General features: G+C 35.6%; 1 protein-coding gene across 1 annotated transcript in view; it reads right to left on the reverse strand.

Annotated features, from left to right (window-relative positions):
- Window positions 1-242: 242 nt before the first annotated feature.
- The window catches only part of FAM98B (family with sequence similarity 98 member B), a 35,552-nt gene continuing 9,512 nt past the window's right edge, over window positions 243-26,282 (reverse strand). Inside the window, 7 exon segments of the mRNA XM_077764703.1 lie at window positions 243-839; window positions 841-953; window positions 3,246-3,413; window positions 15,554-15,670; window positions 16,223-16,303; window positions 19,135-19,313; window positions 25,455-25,589. Of these exon segments, the coding sequence (XP_077620829.1) occupies window positions 659-839; window positions 841-953; window positions 3,246-3,413; window positions 15,554-15,670; window positions 16,223-16,303; window positions 19,135-19,313; window positions 25,455-25,589 (974 nt within the window). The 3' untranslated portion in view covers window positions 243-658.

A 26,282-nucleotide genomic window follows, 5' to 3' on the forward strand; every position in this document is an offset into this window, starting at 1 on the left:
CAGATTTCATATCCACTTGGAAAATAAATCAGATATGCATTGCAAAAAAAAAAAAAAAAAAAAAAAAAAAGCTGACGTGAGCTTCAGTTAACGGAACTTTAACAGAATCCTGGCCAGAGGAATTGTTTCCTATACAAGAGCGAACAAGTCATGACAACTACCTACTGAACACAACTATCAGATCAGTCCCTTTCCCTATTTCATAGAGAATAATTAACAAATACAAAACACAGCCACAGGAATACAGATGAGGCAACAGTCTATATTCCTTTCCATTACAAGGGGGGTAATTTTTGTGTTTCAAACCTGAATAAAATACAGGTAACAATCTAAATTCAATCATGACAATAAAATACTTTCCATTTTCCAAGTTTGATGGTAATAAATATTTACATTTTTAAAAATAATTTTTGCTCATTTTTTGTTTTTTAAAAAGACATGCTCAAGGATACACAGAATATGGAAAAATCCTCACTTTGTCTAAGAGATCAAATGGTAGTATAAAACAATGCTCTTACATATTAACCCAATTCAAGAATGATACCAAGGAATCTAACATGGTGTTTACTTGAAAGAGGACATTCAAGTATGTTATTTAGAACACTACACCTAATGTCCCTACCAAGAAGTAAGCATTGCTATCTAATTTTGGTGGTCTTTAATATCTTCTATATCCTCCACCACCTCCTCCATATGGATCTCCATAACCTCGTCCACCATAGCCCCCTCCTCTTCCACCATAGCCCCCTCCTCTTCCACCATAATCTCCCCTGCCTTGGAAACCTCCTCTGCCGCCCCCTCCCCCACTTCCACCCCACCCTCCTCCTCCACCTCCTCNCCCAACCACCCCTTCCGCCGCCTTCTTGTCTTTTTTGCCAAGGGGGCATTTCAGGGGGCGGTGGTTCAATTTCATTTGGCCTTCCTCCTCTGTCAGGCACCCTTCCCATCAGCACCTGTGTAAAGAAACACTGTCTTTCAGTTTCTAATATTTTAGATGTTACAATTTAGATAAATCCTTTAATGTGATACTGAAGTTGCTATTCTAATAAGGAAACACAATCCAAATATTTAAGGATATGAAAGTATTAGACATGCAATACAGATTAATATTGAAAATATAAATGTGATTTATGACAAATTCCTCACAACGTGGTATTATCTTTAAATAATCTGGGGGATATTTCTGAAACTTAAGGGCTTTGTTAATTTTTTCTTATTTAAATCTGCTTACCAATTTTTTTTTTGAAAGAGACAGAGACAGAGACAGAGAGAGCGTGTGCACCAGTGCACATGCATGCATGAGCAGGGCAAGGGCAAGGGAGAGGGAGAATCTTAAGCAGGCTCTCTGCCCGGTGTGGAACCTGATGCAGAGCTCAATCTCACAACCATGAGATCATAACCTGAGCTGAAATCAGGAGTCAGACACTTAACCCACTGGTCTACCCAGGTGCCCCTGCTTACCAAATTCTGTAACAAATGTAGTACTCACCACACTAAAATATTTTGAGCAAAACATTTTCAATATACATCAACTATTATTCAATATACATTCAACATTTTCAATATACATCACCCCATATTAATTAACTTCATACCTGTACAACAACTCTGGACTTTCCACTGCCACTCATTTGGTCATAGGTTATCTAATAAAAGACTCTATATTTCTAAGCACATTTTATTTTAACAAAGTATGACGTATGTATGCTAACATGTAGGTTTAATGAGATGTTAGAGATGAATATAATGACTATTGTATACAAGGTATCGTTCCAGAGATAAAAGGATTCTCAATGAACTATTCCTTTCTTTGAAACTTAGCCTCATAAACTTTCAATGATATTAGTTACTATATTATTATACAAAAAATAAAGACTTAATGGATTTCTTAATCATACTTAATAATACTTTGAAGGATAAGCCACAGAAGGGTTTGGTTTAAGTCCCCATCTGTAGAAAGGAGCTGCTTTGTATGCCCATAAAGAAACAGACAGTGGTGAAGATTCTCTTTGAGGAAAGAAGGTAAAACAGTAAATGCCTCAACCAAAATAACCTACAAATCAACTGGGTTCTACTTCCAATGATCCTCTCATCATAACCATGTTTTAGTAATTTGTATCATAAACTAAAAACAAAAAGTACAACATCCTTACTATGGGGCAAAGTTCAAGAATGCAAACACTCTTTTAAAGTCACCAACAGTATCCCAATCAAAGTGAAAAATAGCTTTTCTTGGTTGTTATTCTCATTGGTCTCTCTATCAAACATGCCACACTGATGGCTCTATGGGGACACAGTTCCAAAAACTGGTAAGTTTGCCTTCAAATAAATCATAAACTTGGAAAAGAGATGGGCAATGTCACTTAAGAAGTAGAACTCTAAATGTGGCAAGACTAGATCATCGCCTGATATAATATACTAAGAAACATATTTAAAGACAATACTTTCAGAAGATAGAAAAGGTTGGTCTAAAATGGAAGAGAAAGGAATCAACACTGGTGACTAACTTAGCAATAATTCATAAACTGACTTTATATACAACCATCCCTCTAGGAAGACATTCTGTATGGAGAACACTTTTCAGTATACCGAGTGAGGAGCAATGTTTTAAAATTGCCCAAATCCCTTCTGACTTTTTGCTCTTTTGTAATAAACTCTGCTGTAAAGTGCTCTAAATATAGAGTACATGCCAGCCAAACTGACAAATCTAGATTAGTTTATCACTATTGCTGCTATTGTAATTCAGTCACTCTGAGCCTGTTTAAGAGCAGTGTTAGAGACATGGACTATACTCTGAATCAGAAAATAGAACCTCCAAACCATTCACTAACTTGCCCAAGGTGATTCCTCTCTAAATGATAGAGCTAGGATGTGAATCCAGATCTGTATGACTCTAAAGCACAGATCAAGGATATAATGAATCTGTTAGTACTTAACTACTACACATTTATACTGACAAAAAAATTACATTCTTGGAAAGAAGGCAAGTAATTCTTGCTAAAGCTATTAATAAAAATCCTTCATTTTTCCAATTTAAAGAAAACTGTGGCTTAATTTATGAATACAGAAATTCAAATGAACATGCACACACGAAACATAACTAAGCATAGATCATTGAGAAATGCTTTCACCACTCTTTTCTAGGAGTTTACCAGGCTGTACAACAAAATTGGAATAAAATCTGTAAAAGCACCAAACGAGGATATTATAAATTCATTCGCCACTGCACAGAAAGAGAAACCAACCTTATTAATGGCACATGCCGTCTTCTCTCGGCTGGAGCCGCTACTTGTTCTAATGATCTTGGATAGGTCTTCACGAGCAGCAAGTAGATGTGCCAATGTAATCGTGGTCTTCGGTGATAAAGCGTAACGCTTCGGCTGGTAAATTCTTGCTATGTCATCTGTTTTTACCTGAATAACCAAAGTTGGGGGAAAGGGAACCAAAGAACATTTCAATTAACAAAAGGGATCATAATCTTCAGAAGGAAAAAAAAAAAAAAGATAATGCACAAGCATGATCTTTTCAAATAGAAAAAAGACATTATAAATAGCTCATCATTTGTATGCAGCATGAAAAAAAACCAACCAATTCCATTAAGAACACATAACCACGAATAACAAGTCATTAAAAAACACACAAATAAGATTCCATCCATATTAGTTAATAACAAAATAGCTAAAAATAACTTTACCCGAAAATCACATAAAGGACCTTTAAGGAGGAGACATTAGTAAAGCTTATAAAAACAAATGGAAAACTTGAATGAATAGAGAGAAATGCCAAGTTTCTGGATAGGGACATTCACTAATGTCATTTTCCCACCAAATTAGCTTATAAATGTATTATAATTCTACTGGAATGGTTTTTGATAGGATGGGGGAGAAAAAGGAATCTAAAGTTAATCCAGAAGCCATATATGTAAGTACAACTAAAAGAATTTTGAAAGAGAGCTACTAAATATTGATATGTGATATGATACTATCATCAGTCTTAACAGCTAACATTCCTTGAGTATTTACTAAACATGCCAGGATACTGTGCATTTAATAGTCATTTCTTTAATCCTTAAAATATCCTTTTAAAGAATGGATGCTTTTATTGTCCCCTTTTGCAGATGGAAAAAGAAATGAGACCTGGAAAGCTTAAACAGTTCCCCGAAAATACAGAGTCCCAGCCGTGCCTATTTATTAATAAACTTCCAGCTGACCCCCAGGCACAGGTACAGATAACAATACACTATCACACCTCAGCCTAAACAGAACTGGGGGAAAAACAGATTGATGAAACCAAACAGGCAAATGAGTTTCAGAACCTCATAAATGCATGAATGCAATAAATGACAGAGCAGGCATCAAATATCAGTGAGAAAAGGGAGAAGAGGGTAAGAAGAGGGATGGCACTGGAATGAACTGTAAGCAATTTATTAAAAAATGTAACAGTAATAAAGTATACCATATAACAAAGAGAAACACAAAAACTAAAGAGTTGAGTGTTTCAAGTTTTAATTTAAACTGAAAAACTTACATAAAATAAAACGTGCAAATATTTTCCACAAATAAATTAACTAGCTAACTTCCTGAATATATATATAAAGCTCAATCAAAAGGAAAGCGGGAAGACCCAAAGGGGAAAATAAGGCAAGACACAAAAAGAAATTTCGAAACAAGAGGAAATTCAAATGACTAATAAGCTTATGAAAAAAAGTTGAACTTCACTAATAATGAAAATACACAACTTACAACAATTCAGTCTTTTTTAACCATGACATTAGCAATCAAACTGTTAATATTCTAAATATTAAAGAAGCCGAAGTAAGGACAAGATTTCATTTACTCTACTGGCAAGAATTTAAATTCATAAAAACTTTCCAGAAAATAATTTGGCCATGTAAATCAAGAGCATCAAGAGTCATAAGCTTCGGGGTGCCTGGATGGCACAAGTCGGTTAAGTGTCCGACTCTTGATCTCGTCTCAGGTCGTGACCTCACAGTTTATGGGTTCGATCCCTACATTGGGCTCTATGTTGATGGTGCAGAGCCTGCTTTGGGTTCTGTCTCGCCTTCTCTCTTCCTCTCCCACTCTTTTCTCTCCCAAAATAAATAAAAAACTTAAAAAAAATTTTTCAAAGATTCATAACTTTTGACACAGTAAATTTCCACTTAGGAATCCAACATAGGAATATACTTTGAAACCTATAAACAAAACTTAACGTATATTAATATTCCTAGTAGTAGTAGTTAATACAGGAAAAAATGTATAGAGTATATTATGGCATCAATATATGATAAAATATAATGCAGCCATAAAAAGGATACTGAAAGAAGTACTGTTATATTCAAAAACAATGGATGGACCTTGAAAGCATTATGCTAAGGAGCCAGACATAAAACGCCACATATTGTGTGATTCCACTTATAAGAACTGTCAGAATAAGTAAATCCAAAAAGACAGAAAGCAGATCATAGTGGTGGCTGCCAGGGAATGCAGGTAGGAGGTATTGGGAATGACTGCTAAGGGGTACATGTTTCTTTTTTAGGGTTCTGGAAATGTTCTGGTACTAGACGCTAGTAGTAATGGTTATAAAAATACAGTAAATATACTAAAAACCACTCAACTGTACACTTTAGATGGTGAATTACATCCCCCCAAAAAGAAATAAATTAAATATTAATTTTAACAAGAGTATTAAAACTTTTAGAGATATGGGACAATGATCACAATATATTCAGTGAAAAAAAAACTATAAAATTATATTCACAGTCTTATCTCAACACTAGCAAAATAATAGAGAAAAGAAATCAGATTAACTATACTAATATATATAATCCTTCTGAAGGGCAACTCTGGAATATGTATCAAAAATATTAAATCTACTTATACATATTATTTCATCAAAAAATCCCATTTTGGAAATATATCATGAACATGAACAAAAATTTAGCGGCTAAGGATTTCATGAAGGGTCAAACAGATAAATTTAAAGAAAGCCTCAAAACCAAAAGATATACCTAGATGATAAAATATCCTGCAAAGAGTTTAAATGCCATAGAACAATATTTTATGAGTCATTCAACAATCTCAGACACATGATATAGGGGGGAAATGATAATGATATGTTAAATTTAACAAGAAAACTTAGAGTACAATTGCATGTATTCATATCATCAACTGAAAAAGATTAAATGAGAAGACAAAACTGACCCCAGGAAAAAGAATTTTTAAAAATCATCCAAACTAAAGAATAAAGAACAAAAACACGACCTCCCTGACCTAAAACACGATGAAAAAAGACCAAGATGAAAAGATAAATACCAAGTTATTTCCTGCAGGCATATTTTCTCAAAACCCCATGTTTAAGGCTAGTAAAGAGTCAGCGTGTCCATGAGTCCTTGCCACTCCAAATGTTCAAAGAAAACAACCTGTTAAAACTTGTTTTGGGGGTGCCTAGGTGGTTCAGTCCATTAAGCGTCCGATTTCAGCTCAGGTCATAATCTGTGCTAACAGCTCAGAGCCTGGAGCTTCCTCTGAATTCTGTGTCTCAGTCTCTCTGCCTTTCCCCTGCTCACTTTCTGTCTCTCTCTCATTAAAGAAAAAAAGAAAAAAGAAAACGTTTTGGATTTCAGTGTAAACTTAAGGGCCACGATCAAAGTATCCTAAATTAGTATGTTAAGATCTTTTTAGTGCCCTACATTTTGTAGTTTTCCTTATATTCTTAAATTCCTTCTCATCATTAAAATTCTACCAGGTTAAACTGGAGACCCAATACATCAACAAGTTATTAAGTTTTCAGAGGTCAATAAAATGGGTACCTCCCATACATCTGAACTAGATTCCATTTTCTGAGGTCCCCAATTATGTCACCTACTTCGCTGGTAACTCATAGCTCCTATTAAAGTATCTGGGTTTCTTGCATACAACTGTCACTCCTATGACATGAACACATATGCACATCTTGGTGAATTTATCCTGGTGCACAAGCAGAAGACAAACGAGCTCTGCCCATCTGAGAAGCTGATCAGCTACTGTAGATACAGAAATCTTCTAAAAATGTTCTATATTCAATCATGTAAGGGCCCTGAACCAGGTACATCACAGTGATTGACACATCTGAGATGCTGAATAAATGTTTTTTGAAAGAAAATACATGAATGACAGCTCTACAACTCTGCCTTATAGCTATTCGAATACTATGCATGAATGTTTCTCAGAGGAGAGTTCAGATGGAGTTCACGGGAGGATCCTGAACCCATCTCCCCTGGTCAAAACAAGTAATACACAACTACATGCAGAATAATTCCCTCAGAAAAAGCCCTAAAAACTAAATAAACAGAGCCTCCACAAGAAGGGACTAAGAGGAATAAAAGTGGCAGAGACCCCGCTCTCCCCAGAGGTGGAAAAAAAAAAAAAAACCCACATAACTCACAGCAATACACAGATGGGAAAGAATTTCAAAAACATGCAACTTCTTCCTGAGGAGTAAAGGGTTGGAGGTCCACACAGGTTCTCCAACCCTTAGATCCCACACAAGAAAGAAGAGCATCCCAAAAGCCAGACTTTGAAAAGAGAGATTACATCCAGGAAATCCACAGGCCTACAGGGAACAGAGAACCTGCCCTTAGAGGGCTCGTACTGCCCAGAGAGGCAGGCAGTTGCTAAGACACATTCTAGGGACGGATACACCGTCAGGTGCCATCTTGCAACTCTTAATCGAACATGCTAATGCTGCTGGCACCCCACTCAAAGCCTTACCCGCAGGCTTTGAGTCCTACAACAGGGAGGTATACACAGCTCACACAGGAAATGCCTCTTGAGCATGTAGTGATGAGGAGGGATTGCATTTCTGGACCCCACAGTTCATCTCCTACACAAAGCCACTCCTTTAAGACTGGGAGAGGTAGCTGATTTGCTTAATACATAGAAACAGAGAGTCAGACAAAATGAACAAACAGAAATATATTCCAAATGAAAGAACAAAACAAAACCTCAGCAAAAGATCTTAATGAAACAGAAGTTATCTGAAACAGAGTTCGAAGTTAATGGACATAAAGATGTTCATCAAACTCAGGAGAAGAATGGAGTATAAGACAGTACTAATGTTCAACAGTGTAAAGCAGTACTAATCAGAGATGAAACATATGATAAATAAAATAAAAAAGACAGAGGGAATCAAAAAGCACAGTAGATGATAAAGAACAGAAAGTGACCTGGAAGACAAGTTAGTGAAAATCACTACACCAGAACAACAAAAAGAAAAAAGAACTTTTAAAAAATGAGGATAGTTTAAGGGACCTCCAAGACATCAAATGTAATAATATTCACCTTATATGGGTCCCAGAAAGAGAAAAGAGAAAAAAAGATGCAAGAAAACTTATTTGAAAAAATAATGGCTGAATACTTCCCTAACCAGAGGAAGCAACAGACATTCAGGTCCAGGAAGCAAAGAGAGCCCCAAATAGAGATCCATACCACTACACACTGATAATTAAAATATCAAAAGTTAAAGATAAAGAGAGAACCTTAAAAGCAATAAGAGAAAAACCAACTAGTTATATACAAGGAAACTCCCATAAGGCTATTAGCTGATTTTTCAGCAAAAAACTTGCAGACCAGAAAGGAGGAACATGATATATTCAATGTGCTGAAAGGAAAACTTACAAACCAAGATACACTATCCAGCACAGTTATCATTCAGAATTGACAGGGAGGTAAGAGTTTCCCAGACAAGATAAAGTTAACAGAGTTCATCAACACTTACCAGATCCTAACAAAAGAAACACTAGAAGGATTCTTTAAGCAGAAATAAAAGGCCGTGACTAGAAATAAGAAAATATATGAAAGAAAAATACCTCACTGGTAAAGGCAATTATATAATAAAGGTAGTGGATCAACTACTTTTAATGCTAGTATGAAAGTTAAATGCTAGTATAAATGCTACTATGAAAGCTAAAAGGCAAAAGTAGTAAAATCAACTATAACTACAATAATTAGTTAAGGAATATATAAAATAAAGCAACATAACATATGATGCCAAAAACATAACACTGGTGGCAAGAGAGAGTATTCATTAGCATGATCTAAGTGAAACTCATAGTAACCATAATCAAAAATCTTATAGTAGATACACAAAAAATAAAGCAAAGAGAAGCTCAACCGAACACTAAAATAAGGCATCAAACTCAGGGAAAGAAAGCAAGGGAAGAAAAAAGACAGGGAAGAACTATAAAAATAACCAGAAAACAATTAACAAAATGGCAATTAAGTATATACCCATCAACAGTTACTTTAAATGTTAATGGAATAAATTCTCCATTCAAAAGTTACCTGTACCCTTTGAACAGATAAAAGAACCAGGACCATGTAATATGCTGCCTACATGACACTCACTGCAGATGTAAAAACAAAAAATGATCAAAGTGATGGAATAAAAAAGATATTCCATTCAAATTGAATAAAAAGTATTGGTAAACTGGATACCAATACTTTTATCAAACAAAACAGATTTTAAAACAAACACCATAACAAAGTTAACAGGGGCATCACACAATGAAAAGGAGGTCAATCCAACAGAAGGATATAATATTTGTAAATATTTATGTACCCAAAATGAAAGCACCTAGATATATAAAGTATTAACAGACATAAAAGGAAAAATTGAGGGCAATACAGTAATAGTAGGAGACTTTAACACCCTACTTACATCTATGGATCCAAACAGGAAAATCAATGAGGAAACACTGGCCAACATTAGACCAAATGGACTTAATAAATATATACAAAACATGCCATAATAAAGCAGAACATTCTTTTCAAATGCACACAGACCATTCTCCAGGACAGATGATATGTTGGGCCACAAATCTCAATAAATTTAAGTGGACTGAAATCCTAGAATACATATTTTCCAACCACAACAGCACGAAACTAGAAATCAATTACAAGAAGAAAACTGGAGGGATGAATGGGGGTTCACTTGGTTAAGCATCCAAATTGGGCCCAGGTTGTGATCTCAATGTTCGTGGTTCGAGCCCCACATTGGGCTCTGTGCTGACAGCTCAGAGCCCGGAGCCTGCTTCAGGTTCTGTGTCTCCCTCTCTCCGTCCCTCCCCCACTTGTGCTCATTCATGCTCTCTCTCTCTCTCAAAAATTAATAAGAATTAAAAAACAAAGAGAGAAAACTGGAAAAATAAATGTGTGAAAACTAAATAGGTGTTAAAAAAATGAGTCAATGAAGAAATCAAAGAAAAAATTAAAAAATACTTGGACAATGAAAATGGAAACACAATATTCCAAATCTATGGGATAAAACAAAAGCAGTTCTAAGATGGGGAAGTTCACAGCAATAAAAGCTTACCTCAAAAAACCTGAAAAACGTCAAATATTCTACACCTAAAGAAACTAGAAAAAGAAGAACAAAGCCCAAGATTAACGGAAGGAAGGAAATAATAAAAATCAAAACAGAAATAAATGCACTAGAAATTAAAACAAAAAATCAAAAACCAGAAAATATCAATAAAACAAAGAGCTTGTTCTTTGAAAAGATAAACACAACTGATAAACCTTTAGCCATCCTCATCCATAAAAAAAGTGATACTCCAAACAGAATTAGAAATGAAAGAATAATTATAATCAGTAGCACTGAAATACAAAGGATTGTAAGAGATGATTACTGAACAATTATATGCGAACAAATTGGACAACTTAGAATTAATAAATTCCTAGAAACATACAATCTTCCAAGACTGAATCATGAAGAAATAGAAAATCTGAATAGATTGATTATTTGCAATGAATTTGAATCAGGAATCAAACAACTCCCAACAAGGACAGCCTCAAAACTACATTCTACCAAACATTCAAGGAAGAGTTCATCGCTATACTCTTCTCAAACTGTCCCATAAAACTAAGGACGATGGAATCCTGCTATACTCATTTTACAAGGCCACCACTACCCTGAAACCAGACAAAGACACCAACAAAAAAAATTACAGGCCAATATCGCTGGTAAACATAGTGGGTAACATACACCTCAACAAAATAAAAGCCATCTATGACAAAACCAATGCAAACATCACACTCAACAGTAAAAAGCTCAAAGATAGAGAAAATCCTAGCCAGAGCAATTATGGGGCGGGGGTGGCATTCAAACTGAAAACCAGAAGCAAAACTGTCATTAAGTGTAGATGGCCTGAAACTGTATACAGAAAACCCTAAAGACTCTACCAAAAAACTATTAAAACCAATAAAGGAATTCACTAAAGTTGCATGATGCAATATTAACATACAGAAATCTGTTGTGTTCCTGTATATTCATAACAAACTATCTGAGTTATTAAGAAAACAAACCTATTTACAACTGCAACAAAAAACAAAACAAAACAAAGGGCACCTGGGTGGCTCAGTCAGTTAAGCCTCTGACTTCAGCTCAGGTCATGATCTCACAGTTCAAAAGTCTGAGCCCCATGTCAGGCTCTGTGTGAGAGCTTGGAGCCTGGAGCCTGCTTCAGATTCTGCGTCTCCTGCTCTCTCTGCCTCTTCCCTGTTCACACTCTGTCTCTCACTCTCTCTCAAAAATAAATACTGTTTAAAAAAATTCTTTTTTAAAAAACAAAACAAAACAAAGCAAAACCCCAGGAATAAAACTTAGCAAGGAGGGGAAAAACTTTGTACACTGAAAATTACAAGACACTGATGAAAGCAACTGAAGACAATACAAATAAATGGAAAGATATACCATGCTCATGAATCAGAAGGATTAGTATTATTAAAATGCCCATATTACCCAAAGCAATCTACAGATTCAATGCAATCTCTATCAAAATACCAGTGGTATTTTTCACAGAACCAGAATACCGCTACTATAAAACAGTACTAAAATTAATATGTAACCAGAAAAGGCCCCAATTAGCAAAAGCAATTGTGAGAAAGAACAAAACTGTACATATCATGCTCCCTGACTTTAAACTGTACACAAACTATAATAATCAAAACAGTTTGGTACTAGTACAAAAACCAGACAGACAGATCATCTTAACACAATAGAGAGCCCAGAAATAAACCCAGGCTTATATGGTCAACTAATCTACAACAAAGGAGGCAAGAATATACAATGTGGAAAGGACAGTCTCTTCAATAAATGGTGCTGGGAAAACTGGACAGCTAAGTGCACAAGAATGAACCTGGACTACCTTTTTACACCATACACAAAAATAAACTCAAAATGGATTAAAGACTTAAAATAAGACCTGAACCCATAATATTGCTGGAAGAAAACAGTAAGCTATTTGGCATAAGTCTCAGCAGTATTTTTTCAATGTGTCTCCCCAGGCAAGGACAGCAAAAGCAAAAATAAACGAATGAGATGACATCAAACAGGAAACCTTCTGCATAGCAAAGGAAACCAACAAAATCAAAAGCAACCTACTGAATGCTTGGTTGTAATATTACCAATATGGGTTTAACACCCAAATTATATAAAGGACTCAAACAACTCAGTATCAAAAAAAAAAAAAAAAAAATTAGATTAAAAAACAGGGAGAGGACCTGAACAGACACTTCTTCAAAGAAGACCTACAGAGGGCCAATAGGCACATGAAGAGATGCTCAACATCACTCATCACCAGTGAAATATAAATCAAAACCACAATGAGATAACACCTCACACCTGTCAGAATGGCTATTAGCAAAAAGACAAGAAATAAAAAATGTTGGGAACAATGTGGAGAAGGGGGAACTCTCATGCACTGTTGGTGGAAACATAACTTGGTGCAGACCCTATGGAAAACAGTATGAAAGGTCCTCAAAAAATTAAAAGTAGGAACTACCATTTGGCTATTTACCATACCAAAGGTAAATAGCCAGAAGTTACCCAAAGAAAACAAAACCACTAATTTGAAAAGATATTACACCTCTACGTTCACTGCAGCATTATTTACAATAACCAAGATATGGAAGCAACCTATCAGTGGACACTGATAGATGAAGTCTGGCCATTTGCAACAACATGGATGGATCTAAAGGGTTTAATGCTAAGTGAAATAAGCCAGACAAAGGTAAATACCCTATGATTTTACTTTTATATAAAATCTAAATAGCAAAGCACACAGCTCTTCAATGTCTTGCTCTTAAATATGAACAACCAAGAACCATCCTGCATTTGAAGAAAACCACCGTAAGCAAGAGACCAAGAAAAACCAACAAAATCTTACCCTGGAGGAAAGAGATAATTAAAGACAATTTTTTTAAATTTTTCATTTTTATTTAAGATGATAATACCTCCATAAAACAAGAAAAAAACATGAAAAAGGAAAACTCCAGAATCAAAACGATTCCCTGGAAATTAAAAAATGATGGCAGGAAAAATATTCAGTACCAAATACAAAATAAAGCCATTTCTAAGAAAATGTATCAAAAAAGGAAAAGAGATGGAAAATAGAAGAAAAAATAAGGCAACTTAAGTGGACCTATGCCAGATGTCCAAAATCTGACTAACAAGAATTTCAGAAAGAGAATGAAAAGGGAAGAGATTAATGAAGAACAATATAAAAGCTAAGAGTCTACAGATTCAAAGGTCCACTTGGTGTTTAGCATGACGAATGGAAAAGATCTATACGAACACTATGAAATTTCAGAACTCCAAAGCTAGAGAAAAAGCCCAAAAGCTTCCCAAGAAAAAATATTAAAAGTCATCCAAAAGGACACAGAACTACATCAGGTTTCTTACCAGTAGCACTAAACACTAGAAAACAATGAAGCCATGACTTCAGTATTTTGGGGAAAAATAGTTTCAACCTAGATTTTATATTTACCCATACTATCAATCAAATGTGACAACACAATAAATATATTTTCAGAATGCAAGGATTCAGAAAAATCACCTCCTATGCACCCTTTGTTAGGAAGTTATTTATGGATTCACTACAGCAAAATGAGGAAACAGACGATGAAAAAGAAGGCCAAAGAATCCAGGAAATAGTGGAGTAGTCAAGGGTAGCCATGTAAAAAGCCCAAGAAAATGCAGGACTCGCTGGAATACTTGCTTTTTAGAAAGTATACTGAGAAAGAAAAAAGCAGCTGCAGCATGTGATAGATAAATACAATGCAAGAAAAAACAAAATCCAATAGAAGGAAGATGAGGTATCTGGTAATTAAAAAATAGCTCCCCCAAAGATGTCCACATCCTAATTCCAGGCACCTGAATATGTTATCTGGCTGCAGTAGATGTGATTAACTCAAGGATCTGCAGATAGAAACATTATCCTGTACTATCTGGGTGGGGGGCCCAGTATAATCACAGGAATACTTATAAGAGAGACACAAAAGATGATACGACAATGGAAACAGACACAAAGAAAAAGACTGAAGATCTTACACTACGAGTTTTGAAGACAAGAGGATGAAGTCAAGAGTCAAGGTATGCAGGTCGCGTTAGGAAGCTAGGAACCAGAAAAGGAAGAGATTCTCCCCTGAACTATCTAGAGGAATGCAACTTTGCCAATACCTTCATTTTAGGACTTCTGATCTCTAGAACTGTAAGAGAATAAATTATTAAGCCACTAAGTGTATGCTAATTTGTTATAGCAGCCATAGGGAACCAATACCAACAGCACACAGAGGCAGAGACCACATAAAAACCAAGAAGGCAGGTAAAGCACAGCAGTAAGCAGCAGAACCCACAAGTATGAGACAATCATCTTGAATATTCAAGCTCAGTCCAAGCATCAGCTGAATGAAGCTGCACAAGTGACCCCATGATATAGAAGAACAAGGGGCAGAAGAACTGCCCAGTCAAAACAAAAAACGTGATGATAATGATGACGACGATGATATGGTATGTGAGAATAAGAGGTACCAGATTTACCATTCCACCTGAAACAACTATAAAAGTTGACAACCCAGGTGAACCAGTGATTTTCAGACACTGGACATCAAGGAGCAAAGAACAGTAATCCCTGAAACAGGAGAAGCAAAGGATGTGAGCCCTATAACTGTCCCAGCTTACTGTCTGGAGAGTTTCTAGACTATGATGCAGAGTGAAGCAGGGTACCCTGCGTACAGATTAAAGGCATAAATGAGAGTGATGGGAGACAGCTGTCTAGAAAAGCTATGTGGTGAAATCCATTATTTAGGAATGCCCTCACTCTCCAACCTCCTCTTCAACTAGAACACAGTGCACAGCCTTAAGAAACCTTTCAGAAGACTTATTCTGGCAACAGCACTAGCTGTATCTATTGTAATCTTCTCCTTTCTTGACCAGTTATTCTGTGTATCAATCTCACTGTCTCATATGATGCCCCTTCTCTTATGCGTATCACTGCATAAATCACAACATCTAGGAGTGTAAAATAAATGTGAAAGGATTTAGAGGGAAATTAAGATATCTGCAAACCGGGAAAGACTAAGATCATTACGTAAGAGTAGGAGTTGGCCTGGGCATGTGCTTCAGACTGAGTGGTAAATGCAAATGTGGCACAGTTACGTAATGACAGACAGGGCGGCCTGAAGAGCTGTCACAGAGTACCACCTACAGGACACAAATGGGAAAGCAGTCCTACCTTTGCTCTATCAGACCAACCAAAGGACTGCACTGTCACATCTAAACGTTTCATCAACATCCGCCGGCGGCATTCATATTCACAGGAAAGAGCTTCATTGATTCTTTCCAGTTGTTCCTAAAGAATTCAGAAACAAAAATCATCAACTTTTTACTCTTTATACGCAGAAATTTGAAAACTGTGGTCAATACTTCCCCCAATTCAAAAGATATTATACTTGGTAACCATTTTCTGATCCCATGAGACTTTACCTATGGTAAAATACTCTTTTAAATAAAGAGTATCTGAGAGAACATGTATGATACTCAGAAGATATTAAACATGAATTAAACTCTACAACTGGCAGGGTTCACCTCACCTTCAATCAAGCATTTTAAGTAAAACATCTACTTGCTAAGTGATCTGGACCAATAAAGAAAGAAAATACCAAAAATGTCCACTTTGTTGGCTTTGAGCTACTATCCTTTTCTAAGCACAACTATGCTAACATATTGAGTGCTATATATACTCTTGGCCAATTAATAACCTGAAATGTCAGGACTCTAGGGTATCAATCTATTTTAATTCTCTAAAATAATAAATGTATGCTACCCATTATAAAATCTAGACGTCCACTAATAAAATTAAGTCATGTTCACTAATTTAATTACATAAAGCAAGGAATTTTACCGCCTGTTCCAGATTTAAATCAATTTTCAGCAGTGGTTTTCCCACATGATTTTTCTGGACTTTTGAGAGAATATCCTTCACCTAAAAATAAATATACAAGATTGTGAAAAATGTATATCCGCAATTTAAAACAATCTTATCCTTAAAATACTGTATTGAATGTTAAAGAATAAATGAAATGTTTAGTAAAATAAATGAAATATACCTTCACATACTAAGAAAGAATCAGCACAGTACAGAGTATCTTCCAGAGTAGAAATAATGTACAGAGACAACTAAAGTAGCAGCTACTGAAAGGTTTTACTATGAGAATCTCTGTGGTCTTATGTGAAGATATATGGGGAGCTTCTTCTTGAAATGGCACACTCTTATGCATATTTTTGTATACATTCCAAGTGCTAGCATTCTGGTTTCAGTGTTCAGCAAAACACAGGAGAGCAAGTCCTCTAAATTATAGCCACCACATACACATTTCATTATTTTTGCAAAAGCCACGAATCTGAATTGCTTGCAACACTTTTATTTTAGTAAAGAATATATGAGACATTTGTTTTTGCTCTAGCAATATCAGCCATTCCGGTAACAGTAATTTATCCTGAACCAAACAACTGAGAAATGTTGGGCTCACCCTAACTGAAGAAACTTTCATTATCTAAAAACAATTTCAAAACAGAATGATATCTACAGTTTCTTAGGTAGAAGGTACAATCAAGAACAGTCCAGATCTTGAGGAATATAAAGCTTATTTAATGTTCAGGGCACTCTTTAAGAAAAAATTAACAATTGTGAACACAACATTAACTAGGAAACTGGTGGCAGTGATGGGGAATGACTGTAAATGGCCAGAAAGTTTCTTTGGAGGATAATGGAAATGTTTTAAAATTAGATTTTGATGATGGTTTTACTCACTAAATAAAATAAAATTCATGTAATTATCTATATTAAGTGAGTGAATTTTATGACACGTAAACTCTATTTTGAGAAAGCTATTTTACTAAAAACAAAAATTAGCTTGGAAAGACTTGTACAAATGAGAGGGCCCAAAGCTTATGTTCTATTAGTTTTGTGGCAAATCTGTCTCTACAATGATATAATTCTTATTTATTATAAAGAATTAACTTATTTTCTTAAGATATGCCACTTCTGTGGATTTCAAAACTATTGCAAACACCTCCAATTTTGATTACTTCATCTATTACTAAAAGTGTGAGTTGTAACTCCTCACTCAAGAAGGATTCTGAATGCATACTTATAATTTTATACATGTAATTGTGCTCAGCTCCATTTCTAGGATTTCAACACTGGACAACAGTTTCAGTAAGTTTGAGAGTTCAACTCGAATAGACAGGAAGTTAAGAGCATAGACCCTGGAGGTTACCTGCGTTCAAACTTCAGGTCTGCCACTACTACTGAGAAATGTGTCCAATTTATTCCATCTGTCAGCACCTCAGTTTCCTCATATGGCTGTTGTAGATAACAGTAACTACCTCACTATATGTGATTTGAGAATTAAGTGAATTACTATATGTAAACATTTTTAACAGTAAATGTATATGTTTGCCATTAATATTACTATAATTACTTCAGGGTCACATTTAAACAGCTTCAAGTTAGAAAACACTAATTTTCTTTCCCAATGGTGACAAAGTATATTCTGGACACATCACACATACAATAAGGAATGGAGAAGAAGGTCCTTCTAAGAAAATATTTGGCTACAATGGCCCACAGTATCAAGTACCTTCAAATTAGCCTGCCAGCACTTGAATATGGGCATTATGGCCTATGTCAAATAGAGAAACAAGAGGTTCAGGGATATTTTTAATAGTAACTGAGACCAATAAAAAAGAAAAGCCTCTTTGGGATTGATACATAGAAGCACTGGAAGATTAGAAAGAGCCTAGAAATCTGTCTCAATGTGAAATTATCCCAGACATTTTAGCCAACCCTAGATCATTCTTAATCCAGAGGAAAAGAGACAATAAGCATTGAAGACTAACTTGTTAGCTCCAGAACAACTCTTCTGAGTGATTCAGAGAGTTATTCTTTAGTCTGCAGGTTCACAAAAGAAAAAATGTTTTTTAAAACTGTGTTTTCATCTCAATGACACCAAAATTCTGTTATGATCAATTAAAACAAATCTTTTTATTTTTTCCATTCATAAATTATCAGTGCAAGAGTATTTTATCCAAGGATTTAGTATAACTCAGCAGGTCTAAAAATGGAGCTTTAGTACCTGTTTTTGAGGGTGAGAATGTTTTTTCCCTTTAAAATAAATCCTGTGTTATTCCCCTAGAGGAATCCTAGGAAATAGGCTGGAATTTCGACTGCAAGAGTAGCATTCTCTCTAACATGTAACTCAAGACGGAAGAAGAGTAGTTTAATAACTGAAGAGAAAATTTCAACAAGTTTGACGTAGAGATTTTACGGTTATTTTTAACTACCTCAGGGCACACATTCATTCATTTCCTATACGACAAGCATTTACTAAACACCTATCCACTAGAAACTGTGCTTGCTCACTGCCAAAGACAACCACATTGCAATTCTATTAACAATATCCATTTTTTTCTTATTTAGTTTGCCTTCAACTTTGGATTACTCTACTTCTTTCATTATATTACATTACAGCTTTATTTAGGAAAAGGATCCTTTAACTTGCAAAGTGATTTCTATCACAGAAAACTCATGCAAAGCCTAAAGGCCCTCATTCATTAAGATCTGATTCCTGAATATTAGCTACTGGCAAATTAAGTGACATGCATATGAACTCAGAATCAAAAATTTAGTCCATGGGAAGATAAGGTTCTCTTGAAATGGAATGTATCTTAAAGGAAATATTTTCATTTTTAATATATTCACATGTTATCAGTTCTATTTTTGGGAAATGAAAAATAAAACAAATATAATACCTTTGATTCCACTTGGTTTAGCATAAGCGGAATGTCACCAGTTGCTGCCTTGGGTACACCAAGAGTATCACAGATAGCTTGAACTTCTTGATAAATTTCACTGTTTTTATCTAATTGAGAATTTTTACATTTCTTGTTCTGTAATATCTGTAAAGCTTGAAGCTCTGTACTCAAAAATACTGTAATAAAAAAAGGGAAAAAATATTAAAATATGCAAGAACTTCTTAAAAATCCCACTTTTAAGTATACATCTATAGGAACTGAAATCAGGATCTCAAAGAGATTTGCACTGCCCTGTTCTCTGCAGTACTGTTCACAATAGCCAAGATATGGAAACAACCTAAGTGCCCTTCAACAGATGAATAAAGAAAATGTGGTATTTACATACAATGGAATATTACTCAGCCTTAAAAAAGGAAATCCAGCCATTTACAACCACACGGACGAAACTGAAGAACACTATGCAAAGTGAAATAAGCCAAACACAGAAGGGCAAATACTACGCAATATCACTTTTATGAGCAATCTAACACAATCAAATTCATAAAGCAGAGAAGAGAATGGTGGTTGCCAGGGCCTGGGGGCCGGGGAAGACCACAAGTTATCAAATATAAATGTCTGAAAAACTGGTGATATGATTTAATGAAGTTTTCAAAGCAGAAGTACTTGGCATAGTCCTCATAAGCAAAGTCTGATAAATTTTGGCCAATTATACAAGATGATTAAGTCCCAGAGATCAACTTTATAGCAAAGTGACTAGTTAACAATACTGTATCGTATACTTCAAAATTTGCTAAGGGGGTGCCTAGGTGGTTCAGTCGGTTCAGCTTCCAACTTCGGCTCAAGTCATGATCTCAGTTCTTGAGTTCGAGCCCCATTTCGAGCCCTGCACTGACAGCTCAGAGCCTGAAACCTGCTTCAGATTCTGTTTCCCTCTCTCCACCCCAGCCCTGCTCACGTCCGTCTCTGACAAAAATACACATTAAAAAAATTTTTTTTAATTTGATAAAATGGTAGACCATTATGTTAAGTGTTCTTATCACGAAAATTAAAGAGGGCAGGAGGAAACTTTTTAAAAATGAGATACTACCTACTGCAGAATTTAAAGTCCTGTAGGAGAGACCTACCAGTAAATCAACAGTTTAACAATGTACAACAAAGTGTAAAACTGAAAATATTCCCTCAGATGCACAGTGTTCAACCCAGGGGAGAATGTGTAGCTCTAACTGATCTAGAAGCTGATAGAGCAGTCTGAATAACCAATGGCCTTCAGGACAGATTACCCCAGCCTGTTCACAAGTTCCTTCACTATCATTTCATTAATCCTTTCACAAGCCATATTTAAGCAAATTACTTAAAACTCCTACGTGATTAGAGTTTTGTTTTAAATTCTATAGTTTTTAAAATACTGAATTTTGTTTTTGTTTAAAGTTATGCACACACAGGGGTGCCTGGGTGCCTCAGTCAGTTGGCTCAGGTCATGATCTCACGGTTTGTGGGTTCAAGCCCCACGTCAGGCTCTGTGCCAACATCTCAGAACCTGGAGCCTGCTTCAGATTCTTTGTCTCCCTCTCTCTCTCTGCCCCTCCCCTGCTCATGCTCTGCCTCTCAAAAATAAATGTTAAAAATACTTTTTAAATAAAGAAAAAAAAAGTTATGCACACATACTACACACACACCCCACAATACAGTAGTTTCATCTTCACCTGAGAAGAAATACCTGAGTAACTGTTTAAAAGTAGTTTTACTGCACTTCATGTTACTACACTTCACAGATGACTCACTCCGTTTTTTACAAAGTGAAGATTTGTGGCAACCCTGTGTTGAACAAGCCTATCAGTGCCATTGCCATTTTTCCAACATTTGCTCACTCTGTATTCCTGTGTCACATTTTGGTACTTCTTTTTTTTTTTTAAGCTTATTATTTATTTGGGTGGAGCAGGGGGTGAGGGTGGGGGCAGGAGAAGGAGGGAGAAAGGAAGGGAAGGAAGGCACACAGGCAAAAGACAGCCAGAGAGGGAAGGAGAAAAAGAATTCCAAATGAGCTCAGCACAGACAGCACAGAGCCTTGATAGTGGGGTCTCTCATGAACCGTGAGATCATGACCTGAGCCAAAATCAAGAGTTTGGAAGCTTAACAAACTGAGGCACCCAGGTTTCCCCCCTCATTTTGGTTAATTTTTGAAAGATATTAAAAAATTGCTACTCCAGGGAACACACAAATAAGAAAGTACAACAGCCTTACTGCTGATATGGAGAAAGTTTAAGTGATCTCAATGGAAGATCAAACCAGTTACAACATCCCTTAAACCAATCTAATCCAGAGCAAGGCCCTAATGCCCTTCAATTCTATGAAGGCTAACAAACGTGAAGAATATGCAGAAGAAAATTTGAATTTGAAGCTAGCAGAGGTTGATTCATCAGGTTGAAGGAAAAACAGTGTCTCCACAGCATGGAAGTACAAGGTGAAGCTACAAGTGTGATAAAGAAGTTGCAGGAAGTTATCCAGACATGCAGAAGACGTAGCTAAGATAATGAAGGTGGCTACACTAAACAACAGGTTTTCAGTGCAGATGAAACAGCCTTCTACTGAAAGATGTTATATAGTATTTTTCATAGTTAGAGCCAAATCAATACCTGGCCTCAAAGCTCCAAAGACAGGCAGACCCTCTTGTTAGGGGCTAATGCAGCTGGGGACTTGAAGCCAATGCTCACTTACCACTGTAAAACCATAGGACCCTTAAGAATTAGGCTATACCTACTGCGCCTGTGCTGTCTGAATAGAGCCACAAAGCCGGGGCGAAAACACATCCATTTACAGCATAGTTTATTGACTTTTTTCAGCCTACTGTTGAGACCTACTACTCAGAAGAAAAGATTTCCTTCAAAATATGACTGCTCACTGACAATGCACCCAAGGGCTCTCATGAAAATATACAATGAGATTAATGCTCTTTTCATGCCTGCTGACACAATATCCATTCTGCAGTCCACAGATCAAAGAGTCATTCTGACTTTTAAGTCTTATTATTTACGAAATATAATCCTTAATGCAACAGCTGCCATCATAGTGATTCCTCTGATAAACTGAGGCAAAGTAAACTGAAAGCCTTCTAGAAAGGATTCGTCATTACAGATGTCATTAAGAACATTCGTGATTCGGAATGGGAAAAGATAGTTGCAAATGACATATCAGATAAAGGGTTAAAATCCNAAAAAAACACAACATTCGTGATTCAGTGAAAGAGATAAAAATACCAACATTAACAGGAGTTTGGAAGAAAGTGACTCCAAACCTCATGGATGGCTTTGAGGGTTCAGGACATCAGAGGAAGTTAACTGCAGTTGTGGTGAGAACAGCAAAAGAACTAGAAGCAGAAGTGAAGTTGTGACTGAACTGCTACAATCTCATGACAAACTGCCAGAGATGACGAGTTGCTTCTTATGGATAAGAAAATGGTTTCTTGAGATGGAATCTTCTCATAGTGAAATACTGTGAAGATTGTTAAAATGACAACAAAGGATTTAGAACATTCCATAAGTTTAGGTGATAAAGCAGCAGCAGGGTTTAAAAAGATGGACTCCAATTTTTAAAGAAGTCCTACTGTGCATAAAATGCTATCAAACAGCATTGCATTTTATAGAGAAATCATTAATGAAAACGTTGACTGATGCAGCACACTGTGCTGCTGCCTTATTTAGTCAACTGCCACAGCCATCCCTACCCTGAGCAACCACCAACATGATCAGTCAGAGGCCATCAGCATAGAGAGGCAAGACCCTCTACCAGTAAGAGTACAACTTCCTGAAAGTTCAGTGATAACTAGAATTTTTTTGGAATAAAGCATTTTTTAATTAATGCTTTGTTAATTAATGTACCGTTTTTTTTTCCAGACATAATGCTATTGCACACTTAATAAACTACAGTCTATTGTAAGTTTAACTTTTATATTTACTGAGGTAACCTAGTATATATTACTGGGAAACGAAAAAAATCATTTGACTTGCTTTACAGTGATATTCACTTTATTACAGTGGTCTAGAAATGAACCCACACATCTCTCACCCTCAAAGATTGTGAATCAGTAGATCTGAAGAAGGAGTTAAGTACATGTATGGTGTTAGACCCAAAGTAACTCTCACAGGCAGGCAGGATTGAGGGCCACTGATTTAAAGACTTTTCCATGCAATCTACACATGGAGTCTAAGGAGCTCCCAAAAAGTTAAGACCAGTATGTGTCAAACTGTACTTAAGAAGGCTATGCCAAGATCCTCTGATTTCAAAACTTTATTCAAACATATCACCAGTTCTTCAAAAATGTGTACTGTGGACAGAACCTAAGCTGGTTTGCCTTTGTTCTGTGGGAACACGTTCTATAAATACTACAAACAAGGGTTCAGTCTAGTATTTAAAATGCTAACCCACGCAGATGGCAAACATTATACAGTGAAAAGGGCACCACAGATCTTCAGATCCCCCTCTCCAAAAGCAATCAACATTAATGTCTCAGTTATCTTTTCAGGCATATGTGTATGTATGCATAACATCTCTGGAAAAAATATGGTAATATACACCTAGAGTTTATTTTTAAATGTTCATAATCTTTAAGTAGCCAGAAACATCAATAATGAATTAAAAATGGAAAAGAATCTAAATACCCATTGTATAAAAATGTTATGTCCATAGCATAGAATGCTATTTAGCCATTTAAATTATTCTTTCCAAAAAGAGTATTATGTAATGGGGAAATGCTCACAATACATTAAATGAAAAGGAGGAAGAGAAGGAACTACATCTATGACAGGCTCTCAATCTTATTTACGTGTGTGTACAAAGGAAAAAGAGAAGGAAAAGAAAATATACCAAAAACAATGCATGATTCTCTGAGGAATGAGACTATCAATGATTTTCTTCTTTACAATTCTTTGTACTTTATCAGAATTCTATGATGTGCATACAATTTTAAACACATAACATAAAATTTACCACGCCACTTGTATACTTAATGGTATTAAGTATATTTGCACTGTTAGCAACTATCACCACCACTGGACTCAAAAACATTTTTATCTTCCCTAATACTGTACCTTTTTAACACTAATTCTGTTTTGCCCCATCTTCCAGGAATGTATTTTCATAATCAGAAAAAATTATACCAATTTCTCTTTTACCTCCTCTTTACTTTTACTTGTACCAGAAACTTGCATTGCTATTATTGCTCAGATTTTTAGCAGATAAGGCAAAAAGGGAAACACAATGGAGCACACAATTCTCACCAACAGAGTGCACATCTTCCTCTAGGCCAGTGCTTCTCAGCTTTCTTTCTGTCCCAATATATCTAAGGGTTACTGTGATCTCCCATAACTAACAATGGTTCATTAAGTCAGTGACTCCTACTGAATGGGAGAAAGATGGGGAAACAGTACAAGAAAAGGGGGGACAGGGGGCACATAATTTGTATCCCCTGCAATCCACACAAGCCAATTCAAATGTCAACACTTCTATCACCACCACTGCTAAACACTTATGATTTCTCCACCAATGAAGCAAACACTTGAGCCTATGAGGAATATATCACAAGGAGTTTTTTATAAATGGTACAACCTAAAATAATTGAAATCTTCAGTAACAGATGTTAGAAAAATTCTTTCCAATGACCATTGTCTGTAGAACTTCAAAAACAGCATGAAATTAACAGAATTTTTAAAATGTTTAAAGGACTCCAATATAAATAAATGAATCTATTATTTATGGTAAGTGTCTGGATATAGGGCAATCTATACTTCATACTCGCCCCTGACAAAAACAGGTCACACTCACTAGAATTCAAATGGCCGGAGGGCACAATCATTTTAAAAAATTATATAACCCTAGTGCCTAGAACAGTTTCAGGTACAGTAATAGATGATCAGTAAGTATTTCTGAACCAACTACCATTCAATGCCTATCACTAAAAACAAGATGTAATAATCTACTTAGCTGTCTAGTTTCAGCGTTTTAAGAATAAACAGGACTCTAAATGACTAACTTCATTTAGTCATAAATTCTGAGAGATGAATTACATGAAGGAAAAACTATTAAAATAATACATATATCACAAACACGACATTCTGTATTGGCCAAATAAATCTTAAGGGTTAGAAATCTCGGCACATTAGCAGAATGTGCCTATCCCTAAGTCAGCTTCATATTTGAAGTCAAATATTAAAACCTTTTTACATAAAAATGTCTAAAGCATCATTAATGAAATTTCTAAATCTTGAAAGTAACAAAAACCACGTCAAACACAGGAGTTTAAATGCTCAAAGAAAGTAACTTACATAGAAGCTTCAAACAGTCGTCCTTCTTTTTTAAACGGTCTTTAATATCTCCTGATACGAGTACAGAATACGGACATGCCATTTCTTTTAAAAACCCACTTATCTCAAGCTGGAAGCTTTCTAGATCATCTCTCCCTTTAAAAAAGAAAAATCATAAAACATTTACTGATTTATTTTACCATATGATCTGAAATCCATACATCTATAAAATCCACCACTAGTTGATTTCAATTTTACATTTAATTATAACTTTTCAATTTGACATTAAATCCTTACATGTGTGACCCCAATGCTTAGGTGAAGGTAACCAAACAATTTCTACATAAAGAAAGAACACTTAAATTTAAGAACTTAAGTATCTAATCATGATATAAGTATTTTTTTTTATATTTCAACCCCTGATAACTATTTTCCAACAGATTTTTCACAAAAGCAGATAAATTGCAAGTATTTTACATCAGTGACTAAAATACTAAGTGTTACTTTGACTATAATAACTAATTGGCTCAGAGAAAATGATGTATTTCTATTGTATTTCTATGGATTCAGATAAAAAATGCAATCATCTAATTAAGCATACTGCTTATCTTTGTTTCATAATCTAATTAGGTATAAATTTGTGTCACCTGTTTTAAATTCAGCTAATTTTACTTCAAGAGAATTCTACTGGATTTGTCAAGAAAGGAAAACAATTCAGAAGGGGAGCTCCAGTAGGGAAGGTTACTTTGTGCCCTAGCAANATTTTTCATTTTAGTTTGCTATCTGAAATCCCATCAATCCAAGACGCACAAGGACTCCAGTTACCAAGGCAGTAATGAATTAAACAAA

The sequence above is a fragment of the Crocuta crocuta genome, unplaced genomic scaffold, assembly GCF_008692635.1.
Source record: "Crocuta crocuta isolate KB4526 unplaced genomic scaffold, BGI_CrCroc_1.0 scaffold102, whole genome shotgun sequence".
Classification (NCBI taxonomy): Eukaryota; Metazoa; Chordata; class Mammalia; order Carnivora; family Hyaenidae; genus Crocuta; species Crocuta crocuta.